The following is a 19,166-nucleotide window of genomic DNA, read 5'->3' as shown; positions in this document are numbered from 1 at the left end:
TCACCTCAAGAACCAGCCACAGCTTATCTCCATTTATTTTATCCTTCTTAAAGTACATGCCATAGAATCTGACCACATTGGGATGGTCAGAAAGTGCTTTTAAGATGTTGTACTCTGCTTCAATCTCTTCATCAATATCCTAGTTTCAAAAAGTCATGGGGAGAGAACGGTGAGGAAAACATGAATGAAGTCAAAGAAACAATTTAGACTACCAAATGTACAATTTTATTTTGTCAAAGCAAAGTCAGAATAGTTTTTACTGCACTCAGTACTATGTATTGAAACTTCTCATTACACTGCTTAAGGGGAGAGATTGTGATTTTCCTGCTAATCATATATATCTCTAATTACATTTATTTCGTTGAAAAGGAATAAATAAAAGGCTATTTTTGTGTGCAATGAGAAAGAAACGTATATGGAGAACCACCTAAGATGATGTTCCTTTCTTTGTAGTGTTAACTTTATTTCGATGGCAAAGCCATTTATTTGAAATGAAAACTTTTAGCTGGTTCATTTTGTTTCTTTGAAGTACAGGATATTCGAAGGCTATCAAAAACTAGTCATACATGCAAAGAACTCCTACCTTTCCAAAAAAGTGAAAGAGTTAAGTTACATAAATTGGCATACAGCCTTTAGTTAGCTAAAGGCCCATTCCCCAGAAGTAGAATAGGTTGTTATCCCATCAGTAAAAGTGCAAACATGACTAGGTACTTAGTCATGTATCTAGGAAAATCACATATACATGAAACAACTCACAGAGTCATAAATAAGAAAAAGACTTCTAATATTTTACGGTAACATTTAATGTCCACACTGTTTTAAGAAAGAATCATGGAATCAGAGAGCTGGAAAGAATTTCAGACCAGAGCTCTAATTTGAGAGGAAGAAACTAAAGCTCAGGGCAGTCAGGGTCACAGGAGCTGGTTTGTGTGAGATCCAGGACTAGCTTACTGCCTTCTAGTATTGCTCATTTCCTCCCTACCTTGGAGAGAAGATTATTAGTTCAAAATCCATAACAGTGAGACCCTTTTAATAAAAAGTTTTAAAAAAGCCACTCTGCAAAATGCCTGGGTGCATCTAAATTTATTTTATTAAGATTATAATCTTCTGGTTATAAATCTTTTTTATTTGACTTGTGGCATGATGAATGAGAGTAAATAAAGAATTCTTAGGGAAATACACAGGTACTGTGACAAGAATAACAGCAGCAAAAGAACACATTTCATACTGTAGTTATGAATCTACATGTTTCATTTAAGCAATAGAACAAGACATGATGTATAAGGTTAGCAGTCTACCAAACACGAGTAGATTATGAAAGAATAACGGCTACATGTATTCACAAGCCACTTGTTCTTGTCCACAAAGAAGCAGAGGAATGGGAGAGAGACACTGATTATGGGGCGATACATTGGGATCAGTCTGGAGCCCTTTCTCTCGCCACCATGGACCTCAACCCTTAACAGTGAAGACCAAAGGACAGACCCATAATTGCAAAGACCAGAGGCACAGTTACTTTGGTACAGCCTAATTTGTGTCTCTCTTCCCTCAGTTTGAATGGTAAGAACTTTCCAACAGGGGAACACGAACACATGCAGCATCAGTGAAGCCTGGTCACAGTGCTATTTATTTTTTTCCCTCCAGTGTATCTAATTTACTACTTGAAAAGTAACCCCACCTTCCCTCTCCTCTGCTCAAAGATATATGAAACTATGTAGTTATCATGGATTTAGCAGAAATAAACTATCAAAAAAGAAAGAGCAACACCAAGGTGAACAGAGGCCCAGGGGCAGACCTTTTGCAGAGTCCTACAGTTTATGAGCGTAGCAGCGGTGACGAGGACTCTGATGCCCTCCCCACACACATCAGGTCATTTCCATCACACGGCACTCCCATCACGTGTGCAAGAGCTGAGTAATTGGAGAAGCTGCTCTCAGTAGAGGTTTGGGGATTATGGGATCACTGAGCTTATTCTAGCTCCCCCCAGGTGCTAGGGGAGAGCTTCGTATGTCCCAGTAGCTGAAAATGCTCCCCAATGTCCAGCTCTCACTCCCAGAAAGAAGAATCTCATCCATCTCCTCATGCTCTTAAAGGCAAAGAAAGACGAGTTTCCCTCATCACAACTGGATTTCCCCAAAAAAGCAAAGGAGGAGCCCATTGGGGCACTGCTGAAAAAGAGGCCATGTGGACTGACCAGGACATTCAAATTTTCACAAGGAACCTCACCCTGGTTATAAAGGAGCATCATTTCTGCTCTGGAAACACTTAAGTAAACCTGAAAATTAACTTCCCTTTTCTGAATGAAATTTAATTTAAAAAATATTTCTGGTTTGGAATAAGAGGAATTCTGCCTGAAGCCTAAATGAACACAGGAAGAAAAGGAGATCTGGTACAGACGATATTTTAGGATTACTTCTAGACCCATAAATCTGTATTCTGACAATACTTTGAAATCTAAAATAAAATTAAATCAACTGTTGAGCTGTTGAGAGTTGTATTATTTATATACTTATTTGCATTACATATTTATTCTTATATCAAGTATTTATTGTACCTTATTATATATGTTAAGCATATAAACAAGGAACCTCTAACAAGTACTTTTTTTTTAAAACATTTTCTTCAAATTGTAACTGACATTGCGATAAATAGATCAAGATAAGATGCCTCGAGACTGTTTAACTGTTTAATACAGATTTTTTTAAAATGTTGCTCAGCACGAAAACAAAAACCAATGTGACTTACATGAATCGGATCCAGAATTTTGACTGCTGCCTTTTGGCCATTTTTCTTATTCAACACTTTAAAAACTTTTCCATAAGTTCCTTTGCCGATTGTTTCAGTGATTTCCCATGTATCAGAAGGATCGGGAAAGTTATCAAAGATGACTGTTTTTCCAATTAATGGAAGCATCTTAGAAGTTTAAATCACTGGAGAGAAAAAGCACAGAGTTTCATCTACATTTGATTGGTGATATTAAATGGCACACATAAACTCACGGGAAATTATCTAATCTTTTCACTGATGTGGAAAATACACAGCAGTAACCAAATGTACTGAGAGTCATGGAAAAATTTTAATTTCAATTCTTTTTTGCAAACAAATGAATATGAGTTTAATAATGCTTTGTAAGCAGGGCTTTCCATGTTTAACACAGTTCCACTTTAATTGCTACTAATTATTTTCAGATTAAAATAAGAGGCACATATTTAAATCATTTTGATTTACTGCTTTATATGAACCTTAGAGATGATAAAATTCAATCTCTCCATCAAAGCAAGTCCCACACTTTAAAATGATTGTGTTTTGTATCACTGGTCTATGTAAATAAAACCCAATGATCAGTCCCCCACTGCTTTTAGGATGAAATTTCTTTCACATAAACTACCAGGTCCTTTAAAATATGGCCCTTGCTTCATTTCCTAGCCTCATGTCTCAACACCTCTTCCCTCAGACACTACAAACCAGCCACTTGGGATCCCTCAGGTCATTTCTTTCTTGCTTGAGGATCTTCATATACTCTATTCCCTCCCACTTCTGTGGTTTCTTTGCTACTACTTATCTTTTCAGATGTTAGCTTAGATGTCATTCCCTCCAAAGGTGACCACTCTCCATCCCATTTGGGTTGCGTGCCCACCTCTACACTCCAAGACCACTCTGAACCCACCTTGACCTGATATGACTGTATGCCCAGCACCTGGCACAATGCTGAAATAATTAGGAGAATGTGGCCAATAAGGTCAAGTGATTTTTAAAGAGATTTTATACATAACCTAAGATAAGATCTCCCAAGTAAAGCTTTTAGCCTTTCATGTTCCCCTTATATTACATTCAACCATTTCTATAAAATTACAAAGGAAAAAAAAAAGGAACAGAAAGAGAAACCAGAACTTGTAGCGGTCCTCAGAATTTTTCAATTATCTGTGCAAAACCTCCCTCTTTTCGATGTTAAAACGTTGATGCCAAAAAAAAAAAAAGTTGATGCAGTTGTGCTCGTATGTGTATGCATACACATAGAAACACATCTATTAATAAATGTGTTAATATTACATACTAATATTAGCCCATGAAATTCACTTGTCTGACCACAACTTTCAACTTCATTTAATCCACCAATCCACTGATTCCTCGCTTTCTTTATATCCGTCAGATCGCTTCAGTCTTCATTCCCTCTTCATTTTCTCCTTCCCCAGCATAAATTCTACAGCTTGAATTATTATAACTTCCTTGCAAATGCCCTCAGCACTCTTGTTCTTCTCTTTCTCCGCCACCAGTCTCCTGGGGTTGAGAAACCAACTCTGGTTAAACTCTGTATCTTCTTCACACCTATGCCTGTAGCTAGAGAAAACCACACAACTAGGCTGTATCGCTTCACTTTAAACTCAGGATAAGAAACTTGCAAGTAGACCCTCAATGCTGCCCAGCAATTCTACTGCACTTCCCTGGTTTGTATATTCTCTTCTCTCTGGGGTGATCAACTATTTCACAGTGATCTGTGTCCTCAAATTTCTCTCTCCTCAAATTGTTCCCTCTTTGCTGTCCATCGCCTCCCACAAAATTTCCCAACTGACGCCCTCATTTAATAATTAAGTGACAGGGCTTCCCTGGTGGCGCAGTGGTTGGGAGTCCACCTGCCAATGCACGGGACACGGGTTCGTGCCCCGGTCTGGGAAGATCCCACATGCCGCGAAGCAGCTGGCCCTGTGAGCCATGGCCGCTGAGCCTGCGCGTCCGGAGCCTGTGCTCCGCAACGGGAGAGGCCACAACAGTGAGGAGCCCGCGTACCGCAAAAAAACAATAATAATAATTAAGTGACAAAATGGAAGCATTACTAAACTTAATCTTATCTCAGAAACTACAAACCAACATGCATCAAACCCGAGGCGTTCATTCTATTTATCATCAGTAATTGCTGTTTGGCCTCAGTCTTTTTCTTCTGTTCCATTTCATCCATCATATCTCAGCTCAAATATAACATTTTTAGAAATGTCTTCCCTGTACATTTTATTCCTCCATCAAAATGTACGCTATCAGAGGGTACAGACTTTGTTATTTTTACCGCTGTATCCACAGTTCCCAGAATGATGCCTAACACATTGCAGACAATGAGTAAATGCTCGCTAAATGGGCAAATGTTTATTTGTTTACCTGTTAATTCTGAGAACTGAGATCTTATCTCTCTTGTGCACTTACAAATCTTACAATGCCTCACTCTGTGCCTGGCATATAGTAGATGTTAAATACATAGCTGTAGCATAAGTGAATCAATATGGTTCTTCCAAAAAAGTTTTTAAATGGGAGAGAGAAATAAGGATTAGGAGGAGCTGAAAAGAATTTGAAAATCTAAACAAAATAAGGATCATATTCTGATTCATTATATTTAAGGGGACGTCATCCAGTAAATGGCTATGAATGCCTGCTGAAAATTACACCACTACATAAAAACACACTTATGAACAGTGCTTACATCACTACATAAAAACACACTTATGAATAGTTCTTACAACACTTAATCCTTAAGAAATTTGTGCTTTTGATCTGAAATGCAAAGAAACAAGTAGGAGGTAATCAGTAATAATCATCCACTTTAGTGATTTCATAATCAGTCGCAAGATAACTACTTTTTACATCTAGCTACCTGAGTCATGCAAATAAGCATTTATGCCATCCACATAAGGTAAAATTAAGACCAAAAGACCAAATTAAATCTTATTAAATGCCTGAAGTAGGAGTTTTCAACCAGGAAAACCATTCATTTTATGGAATATTGCCTTTTCAGTGGCAATGTTATTGAACACTATTTTAATTTCTGCTGTTTTAATATTAGGGATTAACTGTTGGTCTTTAAATATACAGGCATATGAATTCAGTTAAAATCGACTGAACACCAAATGTGTGCAAAGTATTTTAGAGTTTTGGGGATACAAAGATAGGTAACTTGTGGATAGATAAATAAATATGTAACTATATTATGAAAAGTGATAGGTAACAGAAATAGGCTTGAAGTGCTATGGTCGCCCAGGTGAAGAAGCAATTAATTCTGAAATATCGTGAAAAGATACAGAAATTAGCAGTACTAGAGCTGGACATTAAACAAGAACAGGAATTTATCTAAAATAATTTCCTCTTTAACAGTTCATAATAAGACAAATATTTAAAGCAGTGCACTGCTACATTATAAAACAATAATCACAAAATGACAAATGCACAGCCATTTTGGAAACTGAATGCACTTAGTTAAGTCCCACTTAAAACAAACAAAACTTTTAGGCAAAAGAACACTAAAAAGACTTCCCCAGAATTAAACAGTAAAGAATTTCAAGAATTAGAATAGAAACAAGCCTTATGACTCCTAAACTACACTTTTCAAATACACAGTTGTTTATTCTTTAAGAATAAAATAAAATGTCACAGTTAGTAAACAACTATTTAATGATTACAGTAAATTGCATTCAACATAGCAATGTTTATATTTTTTCTAGTCTTCAGCACCCAAAGAATAAAAAAAAATAATTCTCTACCTCATAAAACTAAAACATATAATTGTTCTTAATTATATGATCATGTAATCTAAAGAATTACTTTTGACATATATATATATATACACACTGTATTTTGATCTATGTATTTACCATAACTCTGAAAAGGTACTTACAAAGCTACATTTTAAAAGGAAAAATCACCTTTTTAGTTGATTTATTATATATTGAGCTACTGAGGTTTTTCTCATGATAGAAAAAAAGACCATAATACTAAAAATGTGTCTTACTTCAGGATCTTAACACTCACCTCAACAATTATTCTGACTGCTTTTGTAAACCTGCACTTAATTCTTCTTTACTAAAATAATCAGACTGCCTGCAGGCTCATTCTAATACACAGCATACACAGGATGATCTCTCATTGGGCTGTCTCTTCCCTCTGTCTAGAATGCTCATTCTCCAGAAAGCCACATGGCTTACTTCCTCCAAGTCTTACATCAGCCATCACCTTTCAATAAGACCTACCCTAACCATCCTATTTAAAATCTCAAGCTGCTGTCCTCCACTCCATCCTGCCTCCCAACTCTTGGTCCCCGTTACCCTGCTCTATTTTCATAACACTTATTACCTCTTTGCACATTATACTATTTCTTGTTTATTATGTTTTATTTATTATTTTTTCTATGCTATAGAATGTAAGCCCCATGAGGGCTAAAATGTTATCCAGGTTGTTCATTGATGTATCCCAAAGACTCTAAAACCATGACTGGCACACAGGAGATACTCTGTAAGTGTCATCCAGGCAAGGATGCCTACTTTTGCCATTTCTGTCCAACATAGTACTGGAAGTCCTGGCCAGAGTAAGCAATCAAGAAAAAGAAATATGGGGCTTCCCTGGTGGTGCAGTGGTTAAGAATCTGCCTGCCAACGCAGGGGACACAGGTTCGAGCCCTGGTCCGGGATGATCCCACATGCTGCGGAGCAACTAAGCCCGTGCACCACAACTACTTAGCCTGTGCTCTACAGCCCATGAGCCACAACTACTGAGCCCACGTGCCACAACTACTGAAGCCTGCGTGTGCCTAGAGCCCATGCACCACAACTACTGAGCCTGTGCTCTACAGCCCACGTGCCACAACTACTGAAGCCCGTGCGCCTAGAGCCCATGCTCCGCAACAAGAGAAGCCACCGCAACAAGAAGCCCGCGCACCGCAGCAAAGAGTAGCCCCCACTCGCCACAACTAGAGAAAGCCCACACACAGCAACAAAGACCCATCACAGCCAAAAATAAAATATATTTATTAAAAAGAAATAAAAGGCATCTAACTTGGAAAGGAAGAATAAAATTATCTCTATTCACAGGTGACTTGATCTTATATGTAGAAAACCCTAAAGAATCCACAAAGGCTGTTAGAACTAATACATGAATCCAGGAAAGTTATGGGATGCAAAATCAACATGCAAAGATCAGTTGAATTTCTATACACTTAACAATGAACCCAAAAGAGAAATTAAGAAAGTGATTCTATTTATAATAACACCAAAAAAATACTTAGGAATAAATTTAACCAAGAAGGGTGAGAGACTTGTAGAGTGAAAACTACAAAACAATGCTGAAAGAAATTAAAGAAGACACAAAGAAATGGAAAGACATGTCGTGTTCACGTATTGGAAGATGATATTGTTAAGATGTCTATGTGTACTGCCCAAAGCAATCTGTAGATTCAATGCACTCCCTATCAAGATCCCAATGAGATTTTTCTACATAAATAGAAAAAAAATCCATCCCCAAATCGGATGGAATCTCAAAGGACTTCCAATAACCCAAACAATACTGAAAAAGAAGAATAAAGTTAAAGGTCTCTCACACTTCCTGCTTTCAAAACTTATTACAAAGCTATAGTAATCAACTCAGTGCTTTACTGCCACAAGGACAAACACATAGACCAAGGGAATCAAACAGAGAGCCCAGAAATAAAACCTTACATATATGGTCAAGTAATTTTCAACAAGACTGTCAAGGCCCTTCAATGAGGAAATAACAGTCTTTTTAACAATTTGTGTTGAGAAAATTGGAAATCCACAAGCAAAAGAATGAAGTTGAATCCTCATGTTACACCACATGCAAAAACTGACACGAAATAGGTCAAAGACCTAAATATAAGAGCTAAAACCATAAAAATTAGAAGAAAATATATGGGAAAAGCTACATGACACTGAATTTGGCAGTGATTTCTTGAATCTGACACCAAAGCACAGGTAAGAGGAAAAAATAGATAAATTAGACTTCATAAAAATTAAAAACTCTTGTACCTCAAAGGACACCATCAACAGAGCGAACAGACAACCCACAAGGTAGAAGAAAATATTTGTAAGTCCTATACCTGATAAAGGGTTAATATCCAGAACATGAAGAATGCCTAAAATACAACAACAAAATAACGTAATTTAAAAAATGGGCAAAGGACTTGAACAGACATTTGTCCAAAGAAGATATATACAAATGGCCAATAAGCATATGGAATCACTAATCCTTAGGAAAATGTGAATCAAAACCATGAAGAGATACTACTTCACAACCATTAAAATGGCTATTAACAAACAACAAAAAACAAGTGTTGTTCAGGGTGTGGAGAAATTGAAACTCTTGTGATTGCTGGTGGGAACGTAAAATAGTGCAACTGCTGTGGAAAATGACATGGTGCTTCCTCAGAAAAACACTGAATTACCACATGATCCAGCAATTCTACTTCTGGGTATATATCCAAAATAATTGAAAGGAGGGTCTCAAAGAGCTATCTGTACATCCAGCTAAAAGGTGGAAGCAGCCTGCATGTCCATCAGTGGATGAATGGATAAATACAATGTTTTATTACATATAATAGAATGTGATTCAGCCTTAAAAGGGAAGAAAATTCTGACACGTGCTACAACATGGAAAAGCCTAGAAGGCCTTATGTGTTGTGAAAAGAAAAGCCTGTCACAAAAGGTCAAATACTGTATGATTCCACTTACACATAGTACCCAGAATAGTCGAATTCACAGACAGAAAGTACAATTGTGGTTGCTAGGAGATCAGGGAAGGGAAATGGGAATTATCACTTAACAGGTAGAGTCTCAGTTTGGGAAGATAAAAGAAGTTGTGAAGGTGGATGGTGGTGATCGTTGTACAACAACATGAATGTACTTACAGCCACAGAACTGCACATTTTAAAATGGTTAAAAGGGTAAACTGTATGTAATGTACATTTCACCACAATAAAAATATTACTCCGTATGTAGTACAGGGAAACAAAGTAAAGAAAAACAGGAGAGCCGAATTGAAAGATATGGAAGGGAGAGCAGAATGGTCTGCTTGCTCTCAGATCCATGCATGACCTTCCGTGTCCTGAATCTTGGGGGCTGACATCTCAAAACTGTATTTCCCAAACTCCTTGTCCCACTGGCTTCCTCCCCTGCTAGATGCTGTCAGTGAGAGTGCCAGGCAGGAGGCTGGATGGTAGGAGGATATTTCTCCTCTGCTTCCTCTGGATTTTGTGGTATCTCCATCAGTGGCTGTATCTCCCCAGCGGTCTCTGTTCCTGTAGAGCAGACTTGCCATGGTTCTAGATGGCCTCAGCTTCTGAATTCTGGTAAGACTATCTCCTTGCTGTAACTCTAGAGCCTGAGGCGTGACAACAGTTTTTTGCTACTGCTAACTTTTAGTTTGCCTCATGGTCCCATTTGGCTTTCAGATACCCTAAAACAGCGGTCCCCAACTTTTTTGGCACCAGGGACCGGTTTCATGGAAGACAATTTTTCCACGGGGCTGGGGATGGCTCAGGCGGTAACGTGAGTGATGGGGAGCAATGGGGAGCGGCAGATAAAGCTTCGCTCACTAGCCTGTCGCTCCCCGCCTGCTGTGCAGCCTGGGGGTTGGGGACCCCTGTCCTAAAACATTTGTAACTAATCCCCCATATGTCTTAGTCTGTTCAGGCTGCTCTAGCAAAAACAATATAAACTGGGTGGATTATAAACAACAAACATTTATTTCTCACAGTTCTAGAGGCTAGGAAGTCCAAGATCATGGTGCTGGTAGATGTGGTGTTGGGTGTGCATTCACTTTCTTTCTAGACAGCTGTCTTTTTGCTGTAACCCCACATGGTGGAAGGGAGGAGCTCACTCTCTGGGGTCTCTTTTATACAATGCTAATCCCATCCATGAGGCTCTGCCCTTGTGACCTAATCACTTCCCAAAGGCCTCATACCCAACACCATTACCCTGGCGGTTAGGATTTAAAAATATGAATCTGGGCAGGATACAAACATTCAGACCATAGCACCATATTAAATTCCCTCTGTCGAACTACTTGGTATTAATTCTGTTTTCCTGACTGATTCAGTCTAACAGGCATCTAATCAGTTTGAGAAGGAGAGAATGGAGAAAAAGCAATAGACAGTGGCTGGAAGTTTTCCCAAACAGGTGAAAGGTATAAACACTCAAATTTAGGAAGCTCAGTAAATTTTTTTGAAAATCCACAGTCAGATACACTGCAATGAAACTACAGAAAACCAAAGACAATGAGAAGCTCTTAAAACCAACTGAATAGAAAAGATATATTACACATAGAAGGAAACAATTAGAATGACTGCTGATATTTCAATAGAAAACAGTAGTATAATATTCAAAATGCTGAAATAAAATAACTGTTAATCTAGAACAAACAAAAGTATCCTTCAAGATCAAAGGCAGACTAAAGATATTTTTCACCAAAAAAAAAAAAATTGAGTTTAATGACAGTGACCCCTAAGAAAGAGAACTTCTAAAGGATGTCTCTGAAGAATGATAATGGTCTCACAAGGAAGGTCTCAACTGCCAAAAACAGTAAATAAATTGTTACACATGTGTGTAAATCTAAACTAACACTGACCGTAAGAAACAATAATAGACAAAAATGAACAATAACAATCAAAAGCAGAGTGACAGAATTTAAAATGTTCTTAAGTTCCTCATACAGTTAAAGAGGCAATTAGAAATAATAACTTTAGACTTTAAGATATACATGTCAAATACTTAAACACTAGACCCTCAAAATACTATGCATAATATTAAAAGAGAAAAAGTGATATTAACAAACTCATTCAATCAAAAAACTCAGGAAAAAAGAATAAAGGAAGCATTAAAAAAGTAGAAGAAATAGAAGTCATAAGATAGCCCTGTGGAAAGAATTATAAATATGTCAGTAATCACAAGAATTGTAAATGGACCAAACTCACCAGTCAAAAGACAGAAACCGGTAGCTTCTGGCTGTTTGCATGAGATTCACATAAACTACAGACAGAGATAGACTGGAAATAAAATAATGGTACCATGTAAATATTCAACAAAAGAAAGTGATGTGGCTAGATTAACATCAGACAAAATGTACTCTAAGGAAAAATATTTATTAGAGGTAAAGAGGATCACTACATAATAATTAAAGACTTAATTCACCAAGAAAATATAAAAGCTCAAAACAGAGGCCCAAAATATGTAAAATAAGAACTGAAAGATATACAAAGAAAAATGGAGAAAGTCACAATTTTAGTGGGAGATTTTTAACACACCTTGCCAGTGATTTCTGGATCAAGTGGTGAAAAAGGTTCTTAAGAATAAATAAAATTTAAACAACAAAGAAAATTGAATGGATATCCTGAATACACACGAAATCCTGTGTCTAATAATGAATACGCTTCCTGAGCACATATGACTGCAATGTAATTAAGTAAGAAGTCAACAACTATTAGATAAATTTTTAAAAACCTATACCCTTGGATACTTTAAAAGGAGCAATTTAAGAGCCAAAGAGGAGATGTAATGACCATTTTAAAATAGACTTAGAACTGAATAATAATAAAAATACTACTCATGAGAACGTATGGGATACAACTGAAACAGTACACAGAGGAAAACAGCCTCAAATTTTCTATTACAAAGGAAGAAAAGCTAAAAATTATATAATTACAAAATAAAAGCAAAAAGTGTAGGAAAAAGGAAGATAAGAGTTGAAATTAAAGAAAGACATTACAGAAAAAGAATAAGACAGATTAGAGGATTGATAAATATAATAGTTCTTCAAAGAGAATTTTTTAAAAATAGACAAGCCTCTATCAAGACTGATCAAGAAAAAACCAAACAAGAGAGAAGGCACAGATGGACAGTACTAAGGATGAAAGACTAACAAATTACAGCAGGGACTAAAAAGATCATAAAAGGATATAATTTTATATCAAGAAACTTAAAAACAGATTAAATGGACAATTTCCTAGAAATAAGAGAAGGAAAGAATAGAAAAATAAGTTATTTTTCTTGGAATGTTTGCATTAATGGGCCTTCATACTCTAACTCTCAACGCTCAATTCCTAACTCATATAATCACTAAGGAGAGTACGTTAAGTTCTTAAACACCAGAAAATCACTCTAAGTATCTTTTAATACTTTAGAGGTAATGATCAAATTTATCAGTAGAATGGGCTAGAAACCCAATTTAGGGATAATTGCTTCATAAGTGAACATGAGCACATTTTCTCTTCTCATATAACACAAACTTTAATCAGCTTAATTGCTAACTTTTCCAAAATATAGACAGAGAACGCCATTTCTCAATGAAAACGCAATTCACCCATGAGAGAAAACACACTAAGTAGCAAGTGGCTTTATTCAAAACTAAGCAACATTTTAACACTGCGATTCTCACTTTTTTCTGTAGAATATTACTGGAAGATCCTTCCCGTTATGCATGCACTTCTGCCAAGCTGTTTAAACTGCATCACATATGGTTTAAGTTAGAGTCAAAAGCAGCCCCTGTCTGTGATGAAAGAGAAATCCTGGAACATCAACAGGGCAGCTGCAGAACTTGTCTCTCTCCACAGACAGCAGCCAGAAGGATCTCAACACAGAAGCTGGACGACATTATCTTCCCACTAAAAATCCTTCAAAATCCGCATTCTTACCATGTCCTTCGGATCCTTTCTGACCTCCCTAAACTCAACCTATGTTCTTCTTCACCACTCACAGTGACTGCAGCCTCAGCTGCCTTCTGACAAGTCTTAGAACATTGTAGACTCTTTGCTGCTGCAGGACCTCCTGTAGTCTTTGCCGAGACGCTTCCCCAACCACGTGCATGGCTGGCTGAACTTCTCTCAGCCATGGTCACATATCATCAGTTATTATGCCCACAAATAAACTGTGCATGATTTTAATTTATTGTGTAGATTATTCTCCTGGTATGATTATGAAAGCAATAAAGCCTTGCTGGTTAAAAGCAGCCTAGAGAAAAGTGAGTTTGCCATGTAAACTCACCTTCCAGAGACACCAGGCTGAATCACCAAGCAAGTTTCAAGTATTTCCTTTTTCACAGAACTTTAAAACACAGGCTCACAGAAATCTCTGGGCTCGCTGAACTACAGACCAGATGAATCGGTCACACATCCCTTCCAGCTTTCCAATAACACAGGCAATAAAGTTTGGTTTAAAACAGACCTTGTCCAGTTATATGTATGGTCTGCTTTGAATGAGCCATAACCCATGTTTTATTCCCTTCAATTTGCTTAAAAGCATTTTGTAGAGAAGGGAAACAAGGTCTACTTATGTACTTCTGGCCATGTATTCTGCTTTCCACCACTCATTTTCTCATTCTGCAATTACTGGGATAAAAGTACGTGCTTAAACACTAGAACCAAAAGAAAGGCTATCAATTCCTAGAAAATTTCCCCCTACTTAAAAAGTGGCATTAGTGAGAACCCCAAAAACTTTAAGTCATCAAAACACGATTTTAAGTTTTGATACAAACCTATAAACTTCAGTGTCCACAGCTGTAAAATGGAATAATAATGCATGTTTAAACTAATTCTCAGAGTTGACCTAAGTATCAAATGAGTTTTATGAGGAAATGATGCTTCGTAAATTGTAATACAGGATGACTCGCCTCCTTTTTCAAGGATGCAAGCTGGGTTACAGTTTTGGCCACACAATTACCTGTTCAAATTAGTAAGGGATACCTTCTGAGTCAGAAATCACAAACTGAGATGTCTGCAGGGACAAAGGAGGTAAAATATATGAGTGAAGCACGCCTGGATGAAATAAAAGCAGGGAGTAGAGGCATCGTGGCAAAGTGGAAAGTGTGTGCCCCATCCAAAGTGGGCGGCCACATCCTGGCTGCAGCGCTGCCAGCTGCAAGCCCCACCCTGACTGGTCCTCTTGTTTTTCAGGAGAAGCGAGGACTCTGGGAATTTACGTAAATTTTACAAACCATTGGTAAATAGTCGTAAAGTAGTCAGTTATTTTAAAGTACCAAGCTGACCCAAATAAATATAGCAAATTCAGCCAAATTCAGCCTTTATGCCTATATCAGCCTGTGACTTCTACATGAGGTTTGTTTTGTGTTCTTTGTTAAAAATGGCCAATGTACAAGAACCTATCCATGTGATGTAATCACCCTGGGACATCAGGAAAAACAGATAACAACGTCTAGCATTTTTCTGTTTATCAGATGCCAGGTACCTACAGGGCTTATAGTTTTACATGCATTATGTCATTTAACTTTTAACACTTATAAGAAACCCTTTCAGAAAGGCATTACTATCACCCCCATTTTCAGAAAAGACGACTAAAGATTAGAGAGTTTTTAAGGTCATAATGCTGGTAAATGCAAGAGTCAAGAAACAAACCAGGTCAAAGTCCACAGTAGAAATTTGAGGACTTCCCTGGTGGCTCAGTGGTTAAGAATCCGCCTGCCAATGCAAGGGACACGGGTTCGAGCCCTGGTCCGGGAAGATCCCACATGCCGCGGAGCAACTAAGCCCGTGCGCCACAACTACTGAGCCCGTGTGCCTAGAGCCCATGCTCCACAGCAAGAGAAGCCACCGCAATGAGAAGCCCGCATGCCGCAACTAGAGAAAGCCCGCGTGCAGCAATAAAAACCCAACGCAGCCAAAAATAAAATAAATAAATTTATTTAAAAAAAAAAGAAATTCGCTGTTCAGTGATAGATGATTTCAGTTCTAAAGAGTAATGCTTCCCAACTTGAGGTTCCTGACTCCCTGTGTGTCCTTAAAGTGGTAAGGGGTCTTCCGTGAATTAGTTTGAAAGTCTAATGGAAATCTGTTTACCCTCTAAGGATAACTGAGTTTGTTTCCTATGCAAAGGAAAGGGAGTTTGTTACATACAATCTTTCAAATTATCAATCCAGGGAAAAAACTGATGAAGAGACCCTCATTTGTTGGGTTAAAAAAAAAAATGATCAAACATTCTTACATCAAAACTGTACATACTTTACGTCTATATAGTCTAAAGTATATCTGCACTTTCAAATATCTGTTTGTTTATCACACTATTAGTAGCAACTAATGGATTTTCAAATAGTTTGGACTTGACAGATAAAAGTTACTTTTCAAAGAATATTTGCACAAAAAAAAATAAGCTGTAAAGACACAGTTGAAAAAGGAAGTGCAGAACAATGTTACTCCTTATGTGACTGACCAAAATCTCTCCAAATAGATATAGTCTGGTATTAATGATCACCACATTGAATCTTTTACTTTGTGCTTTTTTGGTTCCCAACAATAATAATAAAAAAGGACTAAGACAAATGAGAGTAATTTTTCACATGCCTAGACATCACATCAATATACTCATAAAGAACAAGTTATCTTTGAAATCTTATACATTTCTAAATTTCCCCATTTGAAAACAATTATCTTTTATAATATAATAAAAATCAATACGGCATGAATAACATGCACCGTCATTTATCTGTCAAAACTTGGCACTTAGGCTCCAGCAAATCCAGAAAACTTGTCGACTTTATCACCTACCTTTAGCAAAGCTTGAAAACAATGCATAATAATGTTCGGATATCATGACACAGAGTAAGTATCCAGACTGCAGCTGTGATCCTGGGCCTGTAACACACAACAAACAAGTCAAGGTGTTACAGGATAAGCATCAAGGATCCATGGAAAGTATTTAGAAGTTGAACCTAGAAACGTTTAGGTAGTATGGCTCAACGATAATTTATTCCTCAGGTTTCGCATTATTTGCACAAGTAACACGGAACACCTCACATTCTGCACAGGCATAAAATAACTCTAAAGTTATGGACCAATGAGAATTAAAAAAAAAAAAATTAAGAGGCTTTAAGGGCACGCATTCAATCACCAAGAAAACTCCAGACACAACAAAACCCATAAGGATTCTTTGGGTTTTCAAATTTTCTCAAAAATCTTTTTTTTTTAATTTTAGGACCATTACAATGTCTATTTAAAGGCTTATAGCCAACAATCATCCCAATAATAAAATATTATTTAATTTTTAATTTCTCGTAGGAAAATTCTAGCAAGGTGCAAATAGAAACTACTACGAACAGGGCTGTTGGCGAGCAAGTCGAGATGACATCGTTTCTGGGAGGATTTCTCTACTTCTCAATCTCACAATGCTCTTTCCTGTCTGCACGTTCTCCTTAAAAAAGAAACTTTAGAGATGAGTCTGGAGCGGCAGGGACCCCAGCTCCACCGACCTGCTGCCAGAGAAATCAGCCCTGAACAGGCGTTCCCTCAGGTTGAGCCGGCGCGGCGCGGGCCACAGGTTCCCGAGACTCGGTCGGGACGAGGCGCGCGGTCCCCACGGGCCCCCCTCCCGTTCCCGGTCCGGTTTTCCGGGGTGGACGCGGGGTTCTCGAAGCCCCGCGTTCGCCCTACCCGCCCCCAGTGGCGGGGGAAACGACGCCGCCAGGCCCGGGGCTCCCCGTCGCCGAGGCCCAGACCCCTACCTGCGCCGGAAGCCGGCGTCTCCATCCACCCCTCGGGCGTGCAGGGCGGGACGGCCGGGGGCGGGGCGCTCGAGGGGGCGGCCCCTCGCCAGGCTCTGGAAGAGCGTGTTTCCTCCCGCCCGCGGGTGCCGCTTTTCCGCGGGACCGCCGGGAGTGGAGGCCGCGCTGTCGGCCTCGCGCTCCTCGCAGTGCCCGGGACTGGCGGCCGAGGCTGCGAGGGGCTTCATGGCGCTCGGCCGCGCCTCCCTGGCCTGGACCCCAAACTCCGTGGGGCTCGTGCCACGAGGATGTCATCTCGAGGCCAGCGGGCTCAGACCCTGAAATCGAGAGGGAGAATGACTAATGAGGTCTCCCCCGCAGATACCAGTTCACTTTAGCGGCCTGCGAAGGAACTTCTGCCTTAGGGAGGAGGCCTGTTAAATCACCAGCCCTCTGGCTGGTCCTCTCTGTCTGAGCTTGAGCTCACCGGACGGGTCTGTGCTGGCCAGGTTCCCTGAACAGCCTAAGGGACGTTTGGGGCATGCTTATGCCTTCCTCCCCTTCAAAAGGTGAGAACGACAAAAATGGCGTTTGATTCTGTTAATAATCTAAATGGGTCTGTCATTCGCGATGCCCCAAAATTCGAAGAATTCTAGAAGACCGAACAGGCGTCATCTAGTCTTAATCAATGCATCTGTCTTGAGGAAAAAACACGATCATTTGAGTAGATGCCAAAAGGGCATTCAGCATATTTATGATATTTTCCTCATAAAATATCTTTGAAATCTAGAACTTGAACAGTGGGTTTTTCTCAGAATATCGTATATTTCATCTAATATGTGATGATATCTCAGAGTATTGAGAATATCTTATCAATACTAACATTATATAAACAGATTCAAATTTTCTAGTTCTTTCTTTAAAAACTAGATCATACGAAATATATGATTTAACATAAGAATTAATAGAGTAAGCAAATGGCCACATACAAAATTGTCAGAGGCCAACCATGACCAATTAAAATACAGTGGGAAAAATGGATCCCGTTCACAATAGCAACAAAGAATACAAAATAACTAGGGATGATAAAAAATGAGAAAGGTGGGAGATCTGAAATCGAGAAATCATCTGTAAGGTATTTTATAATTGGAGAGACATAGGATATCCTTCAGTGAGAAGACAAGATTTTAAATACATAATTACTGCCTCCCAAATTAAGAGGCAAAACATTCTAAACTTCATCTGAGAAACTACAAGCTAGAATAGCTAAGACCAGTGGTCCTCAGACTATGGTCTGGGGGTATCTAGGGTCCTAGAAACTCTTTCAAGGGGTTCACAGGATCAAAATTGCTTTCATAACAATATTAAGACTTTCTTCACTTTTTTCACTCCTATTCTTTCACAAATATACAGTGAAGTTTCCCAGTGGTTGCATAGTATGTGATATCACAACAGATTGAATGCAGAAGCAGAAATGTCTTCTGTTATGCCAAACATTAAAGGAATTAACATGAATTTAAAACAATGCCATTTCTCCTACTAAATTTCCTTTGTTTTGGAAAATATAATTATTTTTCATAAAAAAATGTTATTGATATTTATGTTAACACGTAATGAGTTTCCTAGTTTTTAAAATTAATATAGAAACAAATATTTTTTATTTTCTTAGTTTTAATTTTCTGATATGGTATATATTGATGAATATAACACAAACAAAAGCTCTTTGGAATTCTCAATGATTTTTAAGAGTGTAAAGAGGGTTTGAAAAACCCCAAAAGTTTGAGAACCTTCTGATAACAATGAAAAAAAACCCATATTATTAAACTATAATAATTAAGGGCACTAACTCAAGAAGAGAACAGTGTGTCTAATGCAGTCAGCAGCCTAAGACCATCAAGGACAAAACCTGTAGCCCCACG

The 19,166-nt window shown here is 38.3% G+C and overlaps 1 protein-coding gene across 1 annotated transcript in view; it reads right to left on the bottom strand.

The window, feature by feature from the left end:
* MYO3A (myosin IIIA) overlaps positions 1–2,925 on the bottom strand; it is a 166,495-nt gene extending 163,570 nt beyond the window's left edge. Inside the window, exons 1-2 of the mRNA XM_027121878.1 lie at positions 2,746–2,925; positions 5–139 (exon numbers count right to left, since the gene is read on the bottom strand). Coding sequence (XP_026977679.1) covers positions 5–139; positions 2,746–2,913 — 303 coding nt within the window. The 5' untranslated portion in view covers positions 2,914–2,925. The remainder of the gene's footprint in view (positions 1–4; positions 140–2,745) is intronic.
* Positions 2,926–19,166: the final 16,241 nt, after the last annotated feature.

Source organism: Aethalodelphis obliquidens, unplaced genomic scaffold (assembly GCF_003676395.1).
Source record: "Aethalodelphis obliquidens isolate GAN/ISIS:26980383/991018 unplaced genomic scaffold, ASM367639v1 scaffold23, whole genome shotgun sequence".
NCBI classification, from domain to species: domain Eukaryota; kingdom Metazoa; phylum Chordata; class Mammalia; order Artiodactyla; family Delphinidae; genus Aethalodelphis; species Aethalodelphis obliquidens.
The sequence above is the reverse complement of the archived record's forward strand: the minus strand, read 5'-3'. Positions and strand labels throughout refer to the sequence as shown.